General features: G+C 43.8%; 1 protein-coding gene across 3 annotated transcripts in view; it reads right to left on the minus strand.

Annotated features, from left to right (window-relative positions):
- The window catches only part of LOC139367183 (structural maintenance of chromosomes flexible hinge domain containing 1), a 40,600-nt gene extending 21,439 nt beyond the window's left edge, over positions 1-19,161 (minus strand). Inside the window, exons 1-23 of one of the 3 annotated variants that reach the window (XM_071105326.1) lie at positions 18,927-19,161; positions 18,516-18,591; positions 18,116-18,274; positions 17,777-17,859; positions 17,455-17,588; positions 16,898-17,012; positions 16,692-16,811; positions 16,360-16,526; positions 15,296-15,389; positions 14,727-14,940; positions 7,585-7,693; positions 7,295-7,478; positions 6,877-7,074; positions 6,491-6,604; positions 6,248-6,354; positions 6,060-6,142; positions 5,820-5,936; positions 3,996-4,073; positions 3,626-3,751; positions 3,367-3,511; positions 2,994-3,093; positions 2,769-2,841; positions 360-496 (exon numbers count right to left, since the gene is read on the minus strand). In XM_071105326.1, coding sequence (XP_070961427.1) covers positions 360-496; positions 2,769-2,841; positions 2,994-3,093; positions 3,367-3,511; positions 3,626-3,751; positions 3,996-4,073; positions 5,820-5,936; positions 6,060-6,142; positions 6,248-6,354; positions 6,491-6,604; positions 6,877-7,074; positions 7,295-7,478; positions 7,585-7,693; positions 14,727-14,940; positions 15,296-15,389; positions 16,360-16,526; positions 16,692-16,811; positions 16,898-17,012; positions 17,455-17,588; positions 17,777-17,859; positions 18,116-18,274; positions 18,516-18,591; positions 18,927-19,136 — 2,943 coding nt within the window. In that variant the 5' untranslated portion in view covers positions 19,137-19,161. The remainder of the gene's footprint in view (positions 1-359; positions 497-2,768; positions 2,842-2,993; positions 3,094-3,366; positions 3,512-3,625; positions 3,752-3,995; positions 4,074-5,819; positions 5,937-6,059; positions 6,143-6,247; positions 6,355-6,490; positions 6,605-6,876; positions 7,075-7,294; positions 7,479-7,584; positions 7,694-14,726; positions 14,941-15,295; positions 15,390-16,359; positions 16,527-16,691; positions 16,812-16,897; positions 17,013-17,454; positions 17,589-17,776; positions 17,860-18,115; positions 18,275-18,515; positions 18,592-18,926) is intronic. The other 2 variants (XM_071105325.1, XM_071105327.1) reach the window with 2 other exon arrangements.
- Between the last annotated feature and the right edge of the window lie 19 nt (positions 19,162-19,180).

The raw sequence follows: 19,180 nt of genomic DNA on the forward strand, positions 1-19,180 counted from the left end.
TTGGAGGCAGAACTAGTACACACAGCTCCCGCAGGCTGCAGGTCCAAGTCTGACAACATTCTCAGGGTGCTCGTTTTGGCCTTACGAGAACTTGATGCTACTTGGTGCCTTTGAAGACATCAAAATGCCTATTGTACTTCATTATTAAGAAGTGGACTTCAGTAAAAAAACATTCAAATGAATGAGCATGGAAACACCAAACACTAGATGGAACTTTAGATTTCAGAAAATGTTTAACTGAACTGGAAGAAGCCATAGGCATGCCAAATTAGTAATGGGGATAGAAATTGCAGTTGTGTAATTCCTCTGCTTTTGACTTGAGTATATACCTCCAGAGTCAGGGTCTAGTCTGATTTTACCTGGCAGCTGATGATCAGTTTGGGGTGAGCTGTGACGTTTCCTGCTACGTCATGGACCTCCACATCAAAGCTAACCGAAGTTCCATTCTCCACAGTGATTGGATCCTCTTGTTTCACTTTCAGTGAATCTGGGTTACCTGTAAAAAAAAACACATTCAGCTGACACACTACTATGGAATGTCCTTTACATGTACACTGAACACATTGAGCTCCAAAAGTATTGGGACAGTGACATGTTTTGTTGTTTTGGCTCTCTACTCCAGCACTTTGGATTTTAAATTATACAATGGGAGGTTACTACGTGAGACTAAAAGTGCAGACAGTCAGCTTTAATTTGAGGGCATTTTCATCAATTGCAGCACTTTCTGTGCCTAGTCCCCCCCAACAGTATCGGGACAAATTCATTTCTGTATTAAAGTAGTTAAAGGTTTAGTATTTGGTCCCATATTCCAAGCATGCAATGACTACATCAAGCTTGTAGTTCAAGCTTGTAGCAGTTTTGTTTTGAGTGTGCTTCAGATTATTTTGTACTAAATAGAATAAATAAATAAATGACAATAATGTATTGTCATTTTGGAGTCACTTTTATTGTAAATAAGAATACGTTTCTAAAGACTTCTACATTAATGTGGATGTTACCATGATTATGGAGAAAGTTAGACAAATAAACTCAGCAAATAAAGAAATGTCCCTTTTTCAGGACACTGTCTCAAAGATAATTTGTAAAAATCCAAATATCTTCACAGATCTTCATTGTAAAGGGTTTAAAATAAGACAGCGCTACAGGGAGACAGGATGGACAGCTGGTCATCCGATCGTCCTCGCAGTGGCAGACCACGTGTAACATCTGCACAGGATCGGTACATCCGAACATCTCACCTGCGGTATAGGATGGCAACAACAACCGCCAGAGTTACACCAGGAACGCACAATCCCTCCATCAGTGCTCAGACTGTCCGCAATAGGCTGAGAGAGGCTGGAATGAGGGCTTGTAGGCCTGTTGGTAGGCAGGTCTTCACCAGACATCACCGTGGGTTTGTACCCAGACAGGGCTGGCAAAAAGTGCTCTTCACTGACGAGTTGCGGTTATCTCACCAGGGGTGATGGTCGGATTCGCGTTTATCGTCGAAGGAATGAGCGTTACACCGAGGCCTGTACTCTGGAGCGGGATCGATTTGGAGGTGGAGGGTCCGTCATGGTCTGGGACAGTGTGTCACAGCATCATAGGACTGAGTTTGTTGTCATTGCAGGCAATCTCAACGCTGTGCGTTACAGGGAAGACATCCTCCTCCCTCATGTGGTACCCTTCCTGCAGGCTCATCCTGACATGACCCTCCAGCATGACAATGCCACCAGCCATACTGCTTATTCTGTGCGTGATTTCCTGCAAGACAGGAATGTCAGTGTTCTGCCATGATCTCAATCCCATTGAGCACGTCTGGGACCTGTTGGATCGGAAGAGTGAGGGCTAGGCCCATTCCCCAGAAATGTCTAGAAATTTGCAGGTGCCTTGATGGAAGAGTGGGGTAACATCTCACAGCAAGCACTGGCAAATCTGGTGCAGTCCATGAGGAGGAGATGCACTGCAGTACTTAATGCAGCCGATGGTCACACCAGATACGGACTGTTACTTTTGATTTTTACCCCCCCTTTGTTCAGGAACACATTATTCCATTTCTGTTAGTCACATGTCTGTGGAAATTGTTCAGTTTATGTCTCAGTTGTTGAATCATGTCATGTTCATACAAACATTTACACATGTTAAGTTTGCTGAAAATAAATGCAGTTGACAGTGAGAGGACGTTTCTTTTTTTGCTGAGACATGCTAACCTCTCACCATCACAGTAACAGGGGAGGGTATGATACGTACGTCTAACTTCCTCATTCATCATTCCCTCAGATTAAAAAGGAGTCTGCACTTTAACCTCAGTCATTGTGTCATTTAAAAAGTGCAGGAGTACAAATATGTCACTGTCCAAATACATTTGGAGGTGACTGTATATACAGTGCTGCTTGTAAAACCGTTTGGACTACATATATGTTTTATAAGTCCTAAAGGGTGGTTAATGTGTTTTGTTATCCCATGTTGTCACCCTAACTAGCCCTCAAGCATATGCAACTGTCACCAGGGCAATCATTGACTTTAAACCCCTTGTCGGGATCTACCGACAAACCCCCCCCCCCCCCATTAAAGAGGATATTTCTTCTCAAAGCAGAGCAGCAGACCCCCCCCCCCCAAGTTGTTGCCGTAAATCACAGGTTGTTAAAACAGAGTTTTAATGCAATTTAGCTTTTTTTTACGCAAATGGTCCATTCGCGGTTTACCAAGTTAACAAGTATTTTTCTCTGAATTCCCAGGAGCACAAACATTCTTTAATTTGTGACTTCAAGTTAAATCAATCACTTTACCAGGGAGAAGGCTGATCTTCAGAGTCTGCGAGTCCTGTTTGAGGCCAGGCAGTACCACTTTCAAGTCGTGCGTCTGCCGAGAGAAAAATAAGACCCATATATTTCACACATTACTTGGGGACGTAATTTGAGAAAGCTTTCAGTCGAGTGTCTGTTTCTTTGAGGTTCATCTGGATAGAGGTAAAGTGAGAGCCCTGCAGCCCTGGAAACCAGCGGGTCTCTGACCTTGCTCTGGTAGTGCTGCACCGCCCCCCTGGCTCTGACGCCTCGGATGGTCAAAATGGTCCCCCTAGCGGTCACCCCCTCGTAACTCACTTCCAGGGCACTGAAACACAGTAAGAACCACCAGCTTAACAGCGAGGAGCTGACTGACAGACTCCGGGGCTGAGCCCTGCAGGGAAACGTCTTTATTACACAGTCAACACACACAGAGGGGATGTGCAAACAGAAAATAAAAACACCTATCAATCAATGAATCAGCGCATTTAATTAATAGCTTTAGAAAATTCTTTGGAAATACTCCGCACAGACACAAAGTACGCAAAAGAAAAACACATTGTCATGTTTGAGATGTTAACTATTTTTATGTGTAACCTACCTGCATTCCAGGAGGGGCTTGAGGTTGGGAGGGGGGCGAGCAGGGTGACCGTATTCATCCAGCAGCTCCAGTGGGATGTGGAAAGGCACCCCCACATGGAGCAGGGTGTTCACTGTGCCCACCACAAACCTCTCTGCACTGCCCTCTAGGAGAGGAGAGAGAAAAGAGAGGAAACAGTTGTTTAGGAGATGGATCTGATTGCTACTGGAGACGCATATAATGTATATGTGTGGCAGTCTGATTTCAGAAATTAACTTACCAGTAATGGAGAAGTCCAGTGTGTGGTTGGGAAGCCGATTCCCAGCCCAGACGGTAGCGTTGCTCTCATTGACATTGAGTATTGTGTTCAGGTGCAGAGTGTACTTCCCCAGCTTGTTCAGGTTCTCTATACAGGGAATCACATTTATTTAAAAAGCCCTTTTTACATTGGCAGATGTCCTAAAGAGCTTATAGGAGATACCGAGCCTAAAACACCAAACAGCAAGAAATGCAGATGCAGAAGCAACACTGATAAGCCTCCGGAGAGTCAGACATTATGACAAACACTAAATCACTAGCTAGTAACAAAAACAGAGGAGAGGAAACTAAAATCATTACAATAAAGTCAATTATTAAAATAAAACAATTACCCATGGTTCTGAACCAGAATGCCCACTTGGCCGAATGTGCTGCAATGTGAGAGTTGGTCTCCACATCACCATTAGGTGCTAGGGAGGAAGAGAGAAAACTATTTATGACACGGTATACACACACTAGCCGTTGAAACAGTCCGCCAAAAATATACAATTGAAGTCGGAAGTTTACATACACTTAGGTTGGAGCCATTAACACTCGTTTCACAACCACTCCAAAAATGTCTTGTTAACAAACTATAGTTTTGATAAGTCGGTTAGGACATCTACTTTGTGCATGACACAAGTCATTTTTCCAACAATTGTTTACAGACAGATTATTTCACCGCATTACAATTCCAGTAGGTCAAAAGTTTACAAACACTAAGTTGATTGTGCCTTTAAACGGCTTGGAAAATTCCAGAAATGGATGTCAATTAGCCTATCAGAAGCTTATAAAGCCATGACATCATTTGAGTCAATTGGAGGTGTACCTGTGGATGCATTTCAAGGCCTACCTTCAAACTCAGTGCCACTTTGTTTGACATCATAGGACAATCAAAAGAAAATCAGCCAAGACATCAGAAAATAAAATTGTAGACCTCCACAAGTGTGGTTCATCCTTGGGAGCAATTTCCAAACGCTTGAAGGTACCACGTTCATCTGTACAAACAATAGTACGCAAGTATAAACACCATGGGACCACACAGCAGTCATACTGCTCAGGAAGGAGACGCGTTCTGTCTCCTAGTGATGAACGTACCTTGGTGCGAAAAGTGCAAATCAATCCCAGAACAACAGCAAAGGACCTTGTGAAGATGCTGGAGGAAACAGGTACAGGAGTATCTATATCCACAGTAAAACAAGTCCAATATCGACATAACCTGAAAGGCCGCTCAGCAAGGAAGAAGCCACTGCTCCAAAACCGCCATAAAAAAGCCAGACTACGGTTTGCAACAGCACATGGGGACAAAGATCGTACATTTTGGATAAATGTCCTCTGGCCTGATGAAACAAAAATATAACTGTTTGGCCATAATGACCACCGTTATGTTTGGAGGAAAAAGGGGGAGGCTTGCAAGCCTGAAGAACACCATTCCAACTGTGAAGTACGGGTGTGGCAGCATCATGTTGTGGGGGTGCTTTGCTGCAGGAGGGACTGGTGCACTTCACAAAATAGATGGCTTCATGACGAAGGAAAATTATGTGGATAGATTGAAGCAACATCTCAAGACATCAGTCAGGAAGTTAAAGCTTGGTCGCAAATGGGTCTTCCAAATGTACAATGACCCCAAGCATACTTCCAAAGTTGTGGCAAAATGGCTATAAGGACAACAAAGTCAAGGTATTGGCGTGGCCATCACAAAGCCCTGACCTCAATCCTATAGAAACTTTGTGGGCAGAACTGAAAAAGTGTATGCGAGCAAGGAGGCCTACAAACCTGACTCAGTTACACCAGCTCTGTCAGAAGGAATGGGCCAAAATTCACCCAACTTATTGTGGGAAGCTTGTGGAAGGGTACCAAAAACATTTGACCCAAGTTAAACCATTTTTAAGGCAATACTACCAAATACTAATTGAGTGTATGTAGACGTCTGACCCACTGAGAATGTGATGAAAGAAATAAAAAGCTGAAATAAATCACTCTCTACTATTATTCTGACATTTCACATTCTTAAGATAAATTGGTGATCCTAAATAACCTAAGACAGGGAATCTTTACTAGGATTAAATGTCAGTAATTGTGAAAACTGAGTTTAAATGTATTTGGCTAAGGTGTATGTAAACTTCCGACTTCAACTGTAACAGCAGCAATCATTCTTACGATTCAGATCAACTCACAATGCCAAACAACTTTTAGTTCGATCGAAAGTGCTTTCCGTGTTGTGTTTTGCATGGCTGATGGTATCCTGGATATTGACTCTCCTTTCTTGTTGAGAATTTCCACATGGAGAGGTCCTGCAAGGAATGAAAAGGAGATCAGTCACTCACAAAGATGTGCATACTTAGGATACAGTATCAAACACACTTGGCAGATAGCACGGAGCAACTGTGTAAGGTGCAGAGCGTCCGTCTCTGTACCTAGTGGAGTGCCTGCTGGCCGGACATCGTTCTGGGTCCAGGGGTTGCCCTCTGGCCAGGTCACTTTTAGCTTGTCTGGGAGTCTGGGGCAAAAACGGGACAATGTTACATCATAAACCCATGAACCACTGGGGCATAATGAACACATTCATGTACGTTGGGAATAAAATCCAAAATGGTTCCCTCACTTGGCTAGTTCGTCATCAATGCTCTTCTTGATGGCTGCATTGGTAACCACCCTGTCGATTTTGGAGATGGGTATTGTCTTGATGTCATCGTACAGCGCCTTTGGTTCCTATGGGAACCGATACAAAAACAGATGATTTTGCAGCCAAAATCATGCAATTGCATATGTTAAGACAATGGGGGTTCTTTAGGATAATAGTGTGTAGAACAAAGTGTCACTACTATGATTTTGTCTGACGTCTTACCATGGCCACCTGCACCTGCCCTCCTGTGGCGTAGACATCTCCCTCGTGATCGCCATACAGTAGGAACTGAATAACGGAGCCAAAGAAGATGGGCTGTGTTTTCTGAGACTTCACCTTGAAGGAAAGGCAGTGAGAACAGACTTTAGAGATCGACACATGAGCTACTTAATTATCTGACTGTATTTAAAGACGCTTAAACAAGACAACTAATTAACACTTCAAACCGCGTTCCCAGAACGCATTGGAGAAGGTTGAGGGGAGGAACCTTGAACTTTCTCCTCCAATGTGGTGGTGGAGAAGGAGCCAATGAGAGAGGATGCAAGGAATCATGGAAAGACAAATTGAGATTGAACCAGGCTCTACCGTCTTTGGAAGAGGATGCTCACGTATTGACCAGCTTTGTACGCTCTACCGTCCCACTCGATGGAGGAGAAGGTAGCCCAAGGAGATTGCATCTTCTTTGTGGTCACGTCTGTTCGTGTGATGGTTCTCTTGAAGCCTCTGAACTTTACTTGCTTGTCCCACTTCTCGTGGCAGGTCTTCAGCCACTGGTGAAACTCCTTATGGATTTTAACCCTTTGTTCCTGGGAGGGGAAATTACATGCATCAGTAACACAGCAATTTTTTTTATACTAAATGTTCAACATCATAGTGGTAATTCAGTAATACTGTTATCACATTTGTCTAATATGGGTGTTAAGATGTCCAGCTCTGAGGCTTAAATATGCTATAATATTTTCTTCCACCCAAGAGGACTGAGGTTTGCTAGTGATAGAACATAAACATCAGACACAAGGAAGCTACCTGGCCATTGACAATACGGGTGAATAAGGTCTCCTTATTCTTTAGCTGCAGCTCCAGGTCCATGAAAGTGAGCTTATTGGTGCTGACCTGGAACCTGTCATTGGTGAACAGCACCCCTGAGAACCTGCTGTAACACTCTGCAGGCACTGTCCCTGTCTTCTTTGGCCATGCGCACCAATCAAACCTGAAACACGACGAACACAGAATTCAAACATTAACCCTTTTTTTTGTTAAAGTATACATTACTGAAGAAAAATGTATTATTAAAATAGCATTTTGAAAGTCTTTACTCGGATACAGTGGTGTATGGGATGAGACGTCCATTCCAAAAACACTCAAATATGGGCCTCTTCCCCCTGGCCTGGTTCAGGACGATACTGTCATCATCCTCTTCCGTAGCTGGTGAATATTATAGAGGGAACAGAATGCAATCAGACTTTTGCTGAACTCAAAGATGAGATCACATGGGCTTTACAAGAAAATGTTCATTTCAGATGCCATAATATCTCAGTACGTTATGACACTTCTATCAGCGGTTATCAAACTAGGGGTCACCTGATATGAAAATGGGGCCGCGAGAGGATGTTCTAAATCCTGAGACAAAATAAAATAAAAAAAAACAGTACCTGACTAAAAAGTATATTTGTTGACCGAGTCATCTGTTCTTTCGACCAATTGTATTTTTACACAAACACACAAGTTTTGGGTCACTTAGAAATGTCCATGTTTTGTCCATTTTTGTCCATTGAAATAATATCAAATTGATCAGAAATACAGTGCAGACATTGTTATAGTTGTACATTTTTTATGGAATATTTACATAGGCGTACAGAGGCCCATTATCAGCAACCATCACTCGGCACGTTGTGTTAGCCTTTTAAAATGAATAACTTGGATTAGCTAATTGATCATTAGAAAACCCTTTACAATTATGTTAGCACAGCTGAAAACTGTCCTTCTGATTAAAGAAGCATTAAAACTGGCCTTCTTTAGACTAATTGAGTATCTGGAGCATCAGCATTTGTGGGTTCGATTACAGGCTCAATATGGCCACAAACAAAGAAGTTTCTTCTGAAACTCGTCAGTCTATTCTTGTTCTGAGAAATAAAGGCTATTCCATGCGAGAACTTGCCAAGAAACTGAAGATCTCGTACAACGCTTTGCACTACTCCCTTCACAGAAAAAGTGCAAACTGGCTCTAACTAGAATAGAAAGAGTGGGAGGCCCCGGTGCACAACTGAGCAAGAGGACAAGTGCATTAGAGTGTCTAGTTTGAGAAACCGACGCCTCACAAGTCCTTAACTGGCAGCTTCATTAAATAGTACCCGCAAAACACCCGTCTCGAAGTCAGTGAAGAGGCGACTCTGGGATGTTGGCCTCCTAGTCAGGATTCCGCTTTCCAGTGTCTGTGTTCTCCCCCCCATCTTAATTGGTTATTTTTATTGGCCAGTCTGAGATAGGGCTTTTTCTTTGCAACTCTGCCTGGAAGGCCAGCATCCCAGAGTCACCTCTTCACTGTAGACATTGAGACTGGTGTTTTGCAGGTACTATTTAATGAAGCTGCCAGTTGAGGACTTGTGAGGCGTCGGTTTCTCAAACTAGACACTAATGTACTTGTCCTCCTGCTCAGTTGTGCACCGGGGCCCCCCACTCCTGACTAACTAATTCCATGTGTTATTTCATAGTTTTGAAATATTCTGGTTAACTTTGCTATTATGCACTTAGCAACATGGTCTAGGAAAAGGCGGCAATTCAACAGCACACTGTTGTGACAGCGACCGCTATCCAACGCGGGAGAAAGCGCATTGTTATAACATTTTAATTTTATTAGAGTTGCACCATTGTTCTTACAATTGATATGGTTAAAACTGCGTGGGGAGGCAGAGGCACAGAAACTCACATCAATACCTTTGTCAGATAACACTGTCAAACAATTCATGCTATTGCTCGCAATCAAGAGGATTGCCCAACTCAAACTCCCCAGTTTATGCTCTCCAAATGGACATTAGCTGTGAGGGCCGAAATGCCTATGCATCAACTTGTTTGCAATACATTTCGGGGGATGCTATTCACTGTTCCGTCTCGTGAATACAGAGTATAAAACGGCACAGGAGATGTCGGGTTTGCGGCGTGGCTATTTTGACAAATAGATCGACTGGTGGGCTTTTGCTCCATCTATGGCGGGATGGCGGGCAGGCATCGGCACTCGTTGTGAATGTGTCTCCCTCTGCCACATAGACACATTGTATGATACACCGAGAGCAACTGGCTGCAAAAGAGATTCGCACAGAACTCGGCGATATACTGCAGCAGGTAACTTCAACTGTAAACTACAGCAAACCCGAGTAGTTGCTGCTTTTGCAATAGCTAATGGGGATCCTAATAAAATACACAAAAAAAACAAACAAAAAAAAACATCCCCAGTGTGCACGCCTGTTCGCAAAACTATGTGGAGATATGGGATCAGAGCATGACAACGTTCCATTTCATACAGAGGCTTGGTGGTTAGAGGGGGAGAGTTGGAAATATTTTTTGCATTGAGAGAGGAACTGCTGTCATTAAATTAATTAATGATTAAATATTTTTTTTTAAATTGGTTGACTGTGGAATTAAAAGAAAATCATGTAAGAGACATGGGAAACTGGACAGTAGAATCGAACAGCTGATAGAGCTATCATGTGATATCATGTGACAAATGTTGCAGACAACGCATTCACGGATCATTACGTAGTAGTTTTGATTCCTGACTGAAAGGGAATACCCTGCCATTTACCTCTGAGCATTAATGGCGCAGTCAAAATATCTGTAAACTTGGAAATCTCTGACTTCAGAGCGTTCAAGACAACTGAAAACTCGGTGGGGGGGGGGGGGGGGGTCGTAACAGACTTCAGTGGGAAAATGCTCACCTTCGATGGCCAATGGCACGCTGGAGAAGTGTGCTTTTCACAGATGAATCCCAGTTTAAAGATTGTACCGGGCAGCGTGCATGGCGTCGTGTGGGCAAGCGGTTTGCAGAGGTAAACGATATGAACAGAGTGCCCCATGATGGCGGTGGGGTTTAAATCAAATCAAATTTTATTTGTCACATACACATGGTTAGCAGATGTTAATGCGAGTGTAGCGAAATGCTTGTGCTTCTAGTTCCGACAATGCAGTAATAACAAGTAATCTAACTAACAATTCCAAAACTACTGTCTTGTACACAGTGTAAGGGGATAAAGAATATGTACATAAGGATATATGAATGAGTGATGGTACAGAGCAGCATAGGCAAGATACAGTAGATGGTATCGAGTACAGTATGTACAAATGAGATGAGTATGTAAACAAAGTGGCATAGTTTAAAGTGGCTAGTGATACATGTATTACATAAGGATACAGTCGATGATATAGAGTACAGTATATACGTATGCATATGAGATGAATAATGTAGGGTAAGTAACATTATATAAGGTAGCATTGTTTAAAGTGGCTAGTGATATATTTACATCATTTCCCATCAATTCCCATTATTAATGTGGCTGGAGTTGAGTCAGTGTCAGTGTGTTGGCAGCAGCCACTCAATGTTAGTGGTGGCTGTTTAACAGTCTGATGGCCTTGAGATAGAAGCTGTTTTTCAGTCTCTCGGTCCCAGCTTTGATGCACCTGTACTGACCTCGCCTTCTGGATGATAGCGGGGTGAACAGGCAGTGGCTCGGGTGGTTGATGTCCTTGATGATCTTTATGGCCTTCATGTGACATCGGGTGGTGTAGGTGTCCTGGAGGGCAGGTAGTTTGCCCCCGGTGATGCGTTGTGCAGACCTCACTACCCTCTGGAGAGCCTTACGGTTGAGGGCGGTGCAGTTGCCATACCAGGCGGTGATACAGCCCGCCAGGATGCTCTCGATTGTGCATCTGTAGAAGTTTGTGAGTGCTTTTGGTGACAAGCCGAATTTCTTCAGCCTCCTGAGGTTGAAGAGGCGCTGCTGCGCCTTCTTCACGATGCTGTCTGTGTGAGTGGACCAATTCAGTTTGTCTGTGATGTGTATGCCGAGGAACTTAAAACTTGCTACCCTCTCCACTACTGTTCCATCGATGTGGATAGGGGGGTGTTCCCTCTGCTGTTTCCTGAAGTCCACAATCATCTCCTTAGTTTTGTTGACGTTGAGTGTGAGGTTATTTTCCTGACACCACACTCCGAGGGCCCTCACCTCCTCCCTGTAGGCCGTCTCGTCGTTGTTGGTAATCAAGCCTACCACTGTTGTGTCGTCCGCAAACTTGATGATTGAGTTGGAGGCGTGCGTGGCCACGCAGTCGTGGGTGAACAGGGAGTACAGGAGAGGGCTCAGAACGCACCCTTGTGGGGCCCCAGTGTTGAGGATCAGCGGGGAGGAGATGTTGTTACCTACCCTCACCACCTGGGGGCGGCCCGTCAGGAAGTCCAGTACCCAGTTGCACAGGGCGGGGTCGAGACCCAGGGTCTCGAGCTTGATGACGAGCTTGGAGGGTACTATGGTGTTGAATGCCGAGCTATAGTCGATGAACAGCATTCTCACATAGGTATTCCTCTTGTCCAGATGGGTTAGGGCAGTGTGCAGTGTGGTTGAGATTGCATCGTCTGTGGACCTATTTGGGCGGTAAGCAAATTGGAGTGGGTCTAGGGTGTCAGGTAGGGTGGAGGTGATATGGTCCTTGACTAGTCTCTCAAAGCACTTCATGATGACGGATGTGAGTGCTACGGGGCGGTAGTCGTTTAGCTCAGTTACCTTAGCTTTCTTGGGAACAGGAACAATGGTGGCCCTCTTGAAGCATGTGGGAACAGCAGACTGGTATAGGGATTGATTGAATATGTCCGTAAACACACCGGCCAGCTGGTCTGCGCATGCTCTGAGGGCGCGGCTGGGGATGCCGTCTGGGCCTGCAGCCTTGCGAGGGTTAACACGTTTAAATGTCTTACTCACCTCGGCTGCAGTGAAGGAGAGACCGCATGTTTTCGTTGCAGGCCGTGTCAGTGGCACTGTATTGTCCTCAAAGCGGGCAAAAAAGTTATTTAGTCTGCCTGGGAGCAAGACATCCTGGCCCGTGACTGGGCTGGATTTCTTCCTGTAGTCCGTGATTGACTGTAGACCCTGCCACATGCCTCTTGTGTCTGAGCCGTTGAATTGAGATTCTACTTTGTCTCTGTACTGGCGTTTAGGTATGGGCAGGCATAAGCAACGAACATAGAAACATAAAATGCAATTATCTATGGCAATTTGAATGCACAGATACTGTGACAAGATCCTGAAGCCCATTGTCTGGCCATTCATCCTCCGCCATCACCTCATATTTCAGCATGATAATGCACAGCCCCATGTCGCAAGGATCTGTACACAATTCCTGGAAGCTGATTGTTTAATGATGGTGTTGGAGTTGTGCCTGGCCGTGCAGTCATGAGTACTCCCTGTTCACTCATGACTACACGGCCAGGCACAACTCCAACACCATCATTAAATTAAATTTGCTGATGACACAACAGTGGTACAGCCTGATCACCGACAACAACGAGACGGCCTATAGGGATGAAGTCAGACACCTGCCCGTGTGGTGCCAGGACAACAACCTCTCCCTCAAAGTGATCAAGACAAAGGAGATGATTGTGGACTACAGGAAAAGGAGGACCGAGCACACCCCCATTCTCATCAACAGGGCTGCAGTGGAGCAGTCCATTTGAAAGACCCATTTGTGACCAAGCTTTAAATTCCTGACTGATGTCTTGAAACGTTTCAATACATCCACATAATTTTCCTTTCTCATGAAGCCATCTATTTGGTGAAGTGCACCAGTCCCTCCTGCAGCAAAGCACCCCCACAACATGATGCTGCCACCCCTGTGCTTCATGGTTGGGATGGTGTTCTTCAGCTTGCAAGCATCCCCCCAAACAGTTCTATTTTTGTTTCATCAGACCAGAGGACAGTTCCCCAAAAAGTCCCCATGTGCAGTTGCAAACCGTAGTCTGTCTTTTTTTAATGGCGGTTTTGGAGCAGTGGCTTCTTCCTTGCTGAGCGGCCTTTCAGGTTGTTTATATAGGACTCATTTTACTGTAGATACTTTTTTACCTGTGTCCTCCAGCATCTTCACAAGGTCCTTTGCTGTTGTTCAGGTATTGATTTGCACTTTTCACACCAAATGACGTTCATCTCTAGGAGACAGAACGCGTCTACTTCCTGAGTGGTATGACGGCTGCGTGGTCCCATGGTGTTTATACTTGCGTACTATTGTTTGTACAGATGAACGTGGTACCTTCAGGTGTTTGGAAATTACTCCCAAGGATGAACCAGACTTGTGGAGGTATTGGCTGATTTCTTTTGATTTTCCCATGATGTCAAGCAAATATGCACTGAGTGTGAAGGTAGGCCTTGAAATACATCCACAGATACACCTCCAATTGACTCAAATGATGTCAATTAGCCTTTCAGAAGCTTCTAAAGCCATGACATCATTTTCAGACATTTTCCAAGCTGTTTAAAGGCACAGTCAACTTAGTGTATGTAAACTTCTAACCCACTGGAATTGTGATACAGTGAATAAGTGAAATAATCTGTCTGTTAACAATTGTTGGAAAAATTACATGTGTCATGCACAAAGTACATGTCCTAACCGAGTTGCCAAACTATAGTTTGTTAACAATAAATTTGTGGAGTGGTTGAAAAACGAGTTTTAATTACTCTGAGCCAAGTGATGTGAAATCCATAGATTAGGGCCTAATGAATTTATTTTAATTGACTTGTTTCCTTACATGAACTGTAACTCAGTCAAATCATTGAAAGTGTTGCGTTTCTATTTCTGTTCTATGTAGTTTGAAATAGAAGTGACTGGCGAGATAGGAAAGAGGACAAAGCCTGTACAGCAACTAACAAACTATGGATCGATTGGCTTGCTACCTAGTTTGTGCGCCCTCCTGAGCCTGTGTCTCCTTTAGTCTCCTTTCCCCACTGTAGAATGATGTCATTCTTGTGACATTTTATGTTATTTATTTTTTATATTTTTAATCCCAGACCCCTTCCCCGCAGGAGTTATTTTGCCTTTTTGTCGTCTGTCATTGTAAATATGAATGTCTTCTTAACTGACTTGCCTAGTTGAATAAAATGTCAAGAAATTCCAAGCTATTTTAATTTTTTTAAGTTTGAGATAGGATTTTACTGAGTGGGTTCTCGAATTTATGCTTTGGCCACAACTAGTAAAGGACGAGTCAACAACATTCTTCAGGTATGAGCTTTTAAAAATGAGATTTTCACAAGACTTTAAAAGCTTAACTGTGAACTACTGCAATTTAAAAACTTGACCGTGACCAATGTGTCCAAACATCTGACAGCAACCCTCTACACATAGCAGTCAATGCCTATTAGGTTCTGGTGAAAATTAGTGCACTATGTAGGGAATAGGGTACCATTTGGGGTACAGCCTAGGTTACCTGGTATGGCATAGGGGTCTTCGGGGTAGGTCTCCCTGTCATAGAGGAAGGGGTGGTACCTCAGGACCCCCTCCACTATTCCGTCAACGTCTGTGCAGGCCTTGAACTCGAATGTGTCAGCCGACGTGTTGATGTAGAGCGTCTGCATGTCGTTGTCGATCTCTCGGAGGTTCACCATGCGAGGGATCTTGGGGAACTTCTCTAGCAGAGAGATCTGAACAGTAGATAAATATCAATATAGTACCACAAAATTAGAGGCGGCAGGGTAGCCTAGTGGTTAGAGAGTTGGACTAGTAACCGAAAGGTTTCAAATCCCCGAGCTGACAAGGTACAAATCTGTCGTTCTGCCCCTGAACAGGCAGTTAACCCACTGTTCCTAGGCCGTCATTGAAAATAAGAATTTGTTCTTAACTGACTTGCCTAGTTAAATAAAGGTAAAATAAAATAAAAGAGAGTTATAAAACATACATCTTCAAAGATTGAATAGATGCTCTTGGATGACTATTGTCTGTAGCACTACCATAAAATAACATAATTACATGGTTATTTAAATACAATGACAATCTTACCTGAATGTCAATGTTGGAAACACAATCAGAGTTTCGGTAGGAGGCTTTCATGTCATTCCCATTTAGGCCGTGAATGTAGTAGTGATACAAGTGGCTGAAAACAAAGCAGATTGTAATTTCAATAATTTGTTAATGGATTTCAAAGAGTAAAATCAAAAGAGGACAACAACCAATTGGATTGAAAGGTGGTGGTGGGTATTTGGGACGGTGCAGGGCAGGCGGTATCCCAATACTATACCTCTAATTAATGAGACATGGTCTAAGGGCGTTCCATAATGAAAGTGTGTGAGATAAGCTATGGTCCAATGACTGCAGCATGTGTCCAGTGTCCGAAGCTACATCATAATAGTCGGTAGATGGCTCCATTTGGATAATCACTGTTTGCGTCGCCGAGCAGTGAACAAGAAACTATTAAAATCCAGTTCAGATTCCCCCTCCCCAAATCAACACCAAACATGGATTCTATGTTGGGTTCTCACTTTGTGTCTACACTGGTCTGTGTTTCATACCTGAGACAACGTGTGAGAAATCATGGTCCAATGTCTATACCTGCTAGCAACATTTGTCACGCGTCTGAAGCTTCATCCATAAATCGGTATATTGGAGTCGCCCTTTGCGTCGCTGAGCAGTGAACTATTAAATCCAGTTTTTAGATGCTACCAAAGCAACATCTAATATGGATCCCCATTTTTCTGTCTTTGCGTGCACACATTTCCTGTACTTCCAGTCTGGGGCAGCATGGTGCCCATATTGCGAGGCTGATTAACAAGACAAACAGGTATGGAACAGAAAATAACAGAATCCATGTTTGGTGTTGATTTGGGGAGGGGGAAATCGAAAAACTGGATTTTAATAGTTTCTTGTTCACTGTTCGGCGACGCAAACAGTGATTATCCAAATGGAGCCATCTACCGACTATTATGATGTAGCTTCGGACACTGGACACATGCTGCTAGCAGGTACAATCATTGGACCATGACTTCTCACACGCTGTCTCTATGGAATGCCCTTATACCTTCTCAATTAAATAATATTGGGATCGTCAGATGGGTGAGCAGACTCACGCCAGTTCTCTGGTCCACAGGTGGAAGTCCTGCTTGAGGAAGGTGACATGTTCAGGCTGGACTCCCGTAACCACCACGGCCGTGAAGCTGTCCTTTCCCACCTCCTCAGCGATCAGCCCATGGAGGAAGCGCTCCTCGTCGTCTCTCACGTGGGACGAGTCAGCCATCTGCGGGGTGGAGAATTGAACATGGCTTTCATTAAATAGAGGATGGCCACTGAGGGAAGGTTATAGCAGTTTGCCACCGATACTGAAAGTTCCAAAATGGACGGATTGAGGACGTCTTTCGGAGATCACATCAACATTTTGAGTGATCTGGGAGTAATCCCTTACCTTCCGGTTTCTGATGAAACCACTGTAAATATCTTCCTTGTTCCGCTCCTTCCTCTCAAATTCTTCTTTTGAAATGATGAGTTCATGGACATCTGGGGAGCCCGCTGGTTTGGTGATCATCTTTAACAAAGACAGAGATATCAAGACATATAGTAGCGCATCACAGTCCATTAGGGGAATATGGTAGAACACAGAGGAACATTTACCCTGGTTGACTGTCCAATGTAGAACACAGCTTGTTTCCCTCCTACTCCAAAATATGATATATCACTGTTGAGACTGCGAGCGACTGGATCAGGGCGAACATACCCTGCATGATCACTAGTGAGACAAACAGGATAATCACTGACGATAGATACATGGAAAGCACCAAAAACGAACTTCAAGTGTATACTTAATTATTTGGAAAGTGCATTTTAATATACATTTACTGTGAGTCATTTAAAATAAATTTACTTAGCAAGTCAGTTAAGAACAAATTCTTATTTTACAATGACGGCCTACCCCGACCAAACCCTCCCCGAACCCAGAAGACGCTGGGCCAATTGTTCGCCGCCCTAGGGGACTCCTGATCACGGCCGGTTGCGATACAGCCCACGATCGAACCAGGGTCTGTCGTGATGTCTCTAGCACTGAGATGCAGTGCCTTAGACCTCTGCGCCACTCGGGAGATGGGTCTGACTGCATTGTCTGATCGAGACACCTGAACAGGTCAGATCGAGTGATGTGGAAAAACTCCTGGCCCTACTCTTGCTAAACCAACCTTGAAAACGTGCCGCTTTCCCTGCTGAATTTGGAGAGCCTGTACACAGCCCAGTTATTAAGCTGTTTGGAGGTCATTCCACAGCCATTGTCCATGATAACCACTGCATGTTTCCCCAAGGACTCATCAAACAGCTGGGGGAAGAGATGAGAAACAATCAACTACCTCTGTGTCCCATTCCATCAATACTGTAGGGGTGCAGAACACTGACCTGACCACTGATACTTATGCATCACATTCATTCAAGACCATATGAGGTTTACAATTGTTAGAAAAATAGGGAGAGTAAAAATTATTTTTTTAATCCACAGTAGTATCTCACCAATCGGATGTCTATGGTCCTCACTCCTGTGTTGTGCGATGTAGCTGACAGTGCATTGTCGATTAGTTCCGCAAAGGCATACGCTGTTTGGGGAGGGGAGGGGGGGGGGGGGGGGCAAGGCTTTAATTAACTATAGGCCTTTTAACACAGCTTCTTCTGGAACAAAATCAGCCCGGGCCAGTAACTTCAAAGCGTCACAGAGTAGAAAATTGGTTGTAAGTGCTGAGCATAGACATTTCATTCAGTGTGGCGCAGTGTGAACACGGCTAATGAATACACACAGGACTGTAATATTGTTGGTTTGGGCTGGAGAAGGTACAGTATTTCAGAGGCACTCACGTAAAGAATTCTGGCCCTCACTAGCGTAGTACTCATACATGCCACTCTGGACCAGTGTGTCATAGTGAGGGAGAAACACAATGTGTTCCTTAGTTGCCACGGGCAGGATCTGGTCCTCGGTCTGCAACAGGTGGAGAGTGTTTCCTTGTTGAAGATTCTCTGAAAGAGATGACATATCAACAACATAACGTATTGTCGCTCACCTCTTATTCCCCTTGTATAAAAGGCATATTTGTGACCCAATGCCTGACTATTAGTATACCAAAAACATTTTCACTGATTGATCCAAGTAACATGCCTATTATTTTAAATTATCAATTAAAAAGTTGATGACTGGCATTTCCCTTTGGCATTTCTTTCTAGCACTACACCTGGTAGCCCTGACTGGAATGTCACTTACCATATCTGTCAAAATCTATTCCTTTTCTGTCCGTTGTTGTCAAGACAAACGTTTCGTTGGAAGGAATGTCAAATTCCTAACAACACATGGAAAATAGTTGTTAGATATACAAGTTTTGATAATTTGGTGAATGGTTTAGATATTGTATTGACAACTTGTTTATAACACTTGCTTATAACACTTGCATATAACACGTGCTAGCAAGCTATTAACAATTTCATTAAAACATTAAATTGGCAAATGACAGCTATATTAGCCAAGCTATCGAATGAGCTGCTAGTTAAATGTCAATAATCGTGGGAACTCATTAATTTTCAAGAGCCAGCTGTTGCAAATTTGCAATCAAGCAGGCAGCTGTCTGGCTAACATATATCTGGATAACTAACGACTTTAGCTAGCTAGCTACTGTACCTTCGATACAACTTGAAGGAAGTCGTTGAAGTCCAAGCCATTTATGTCCAGAACTCTCTCCATTGCGTCGTGTCTTTCCGGACGACAGTCGAATATTGCCACACTTTTGTGTGGTTTATCTGACCCGTTAACTCCATTTTTACTATGTGAAATGTGTGTTCTATTGCTATTGGCAACAGCAGACGTTGTCACACCTTCCGACTCTGCCATGTTTCTTCTTCAGGTGAAAGAAGTCGTGAGTATGCGCAATGTAC

The sequence above is a fragment of the Oncorhynchus clarkii genome, chromosome 15 (genome assembly GCF_045791955.1).
Source record: "Oncorhynchus clarkii lewisi isolate Uvic-CL-2024 chromosome 15, UVic_Ocla_1.0, whole genome shotgun sequence".
NCBI lineage: Eukaryota > Metazoa > Chordata > Actinopteri > Salmoniformes > Salmonidae > Oncorhynchus > Oncorhynchus clarkii.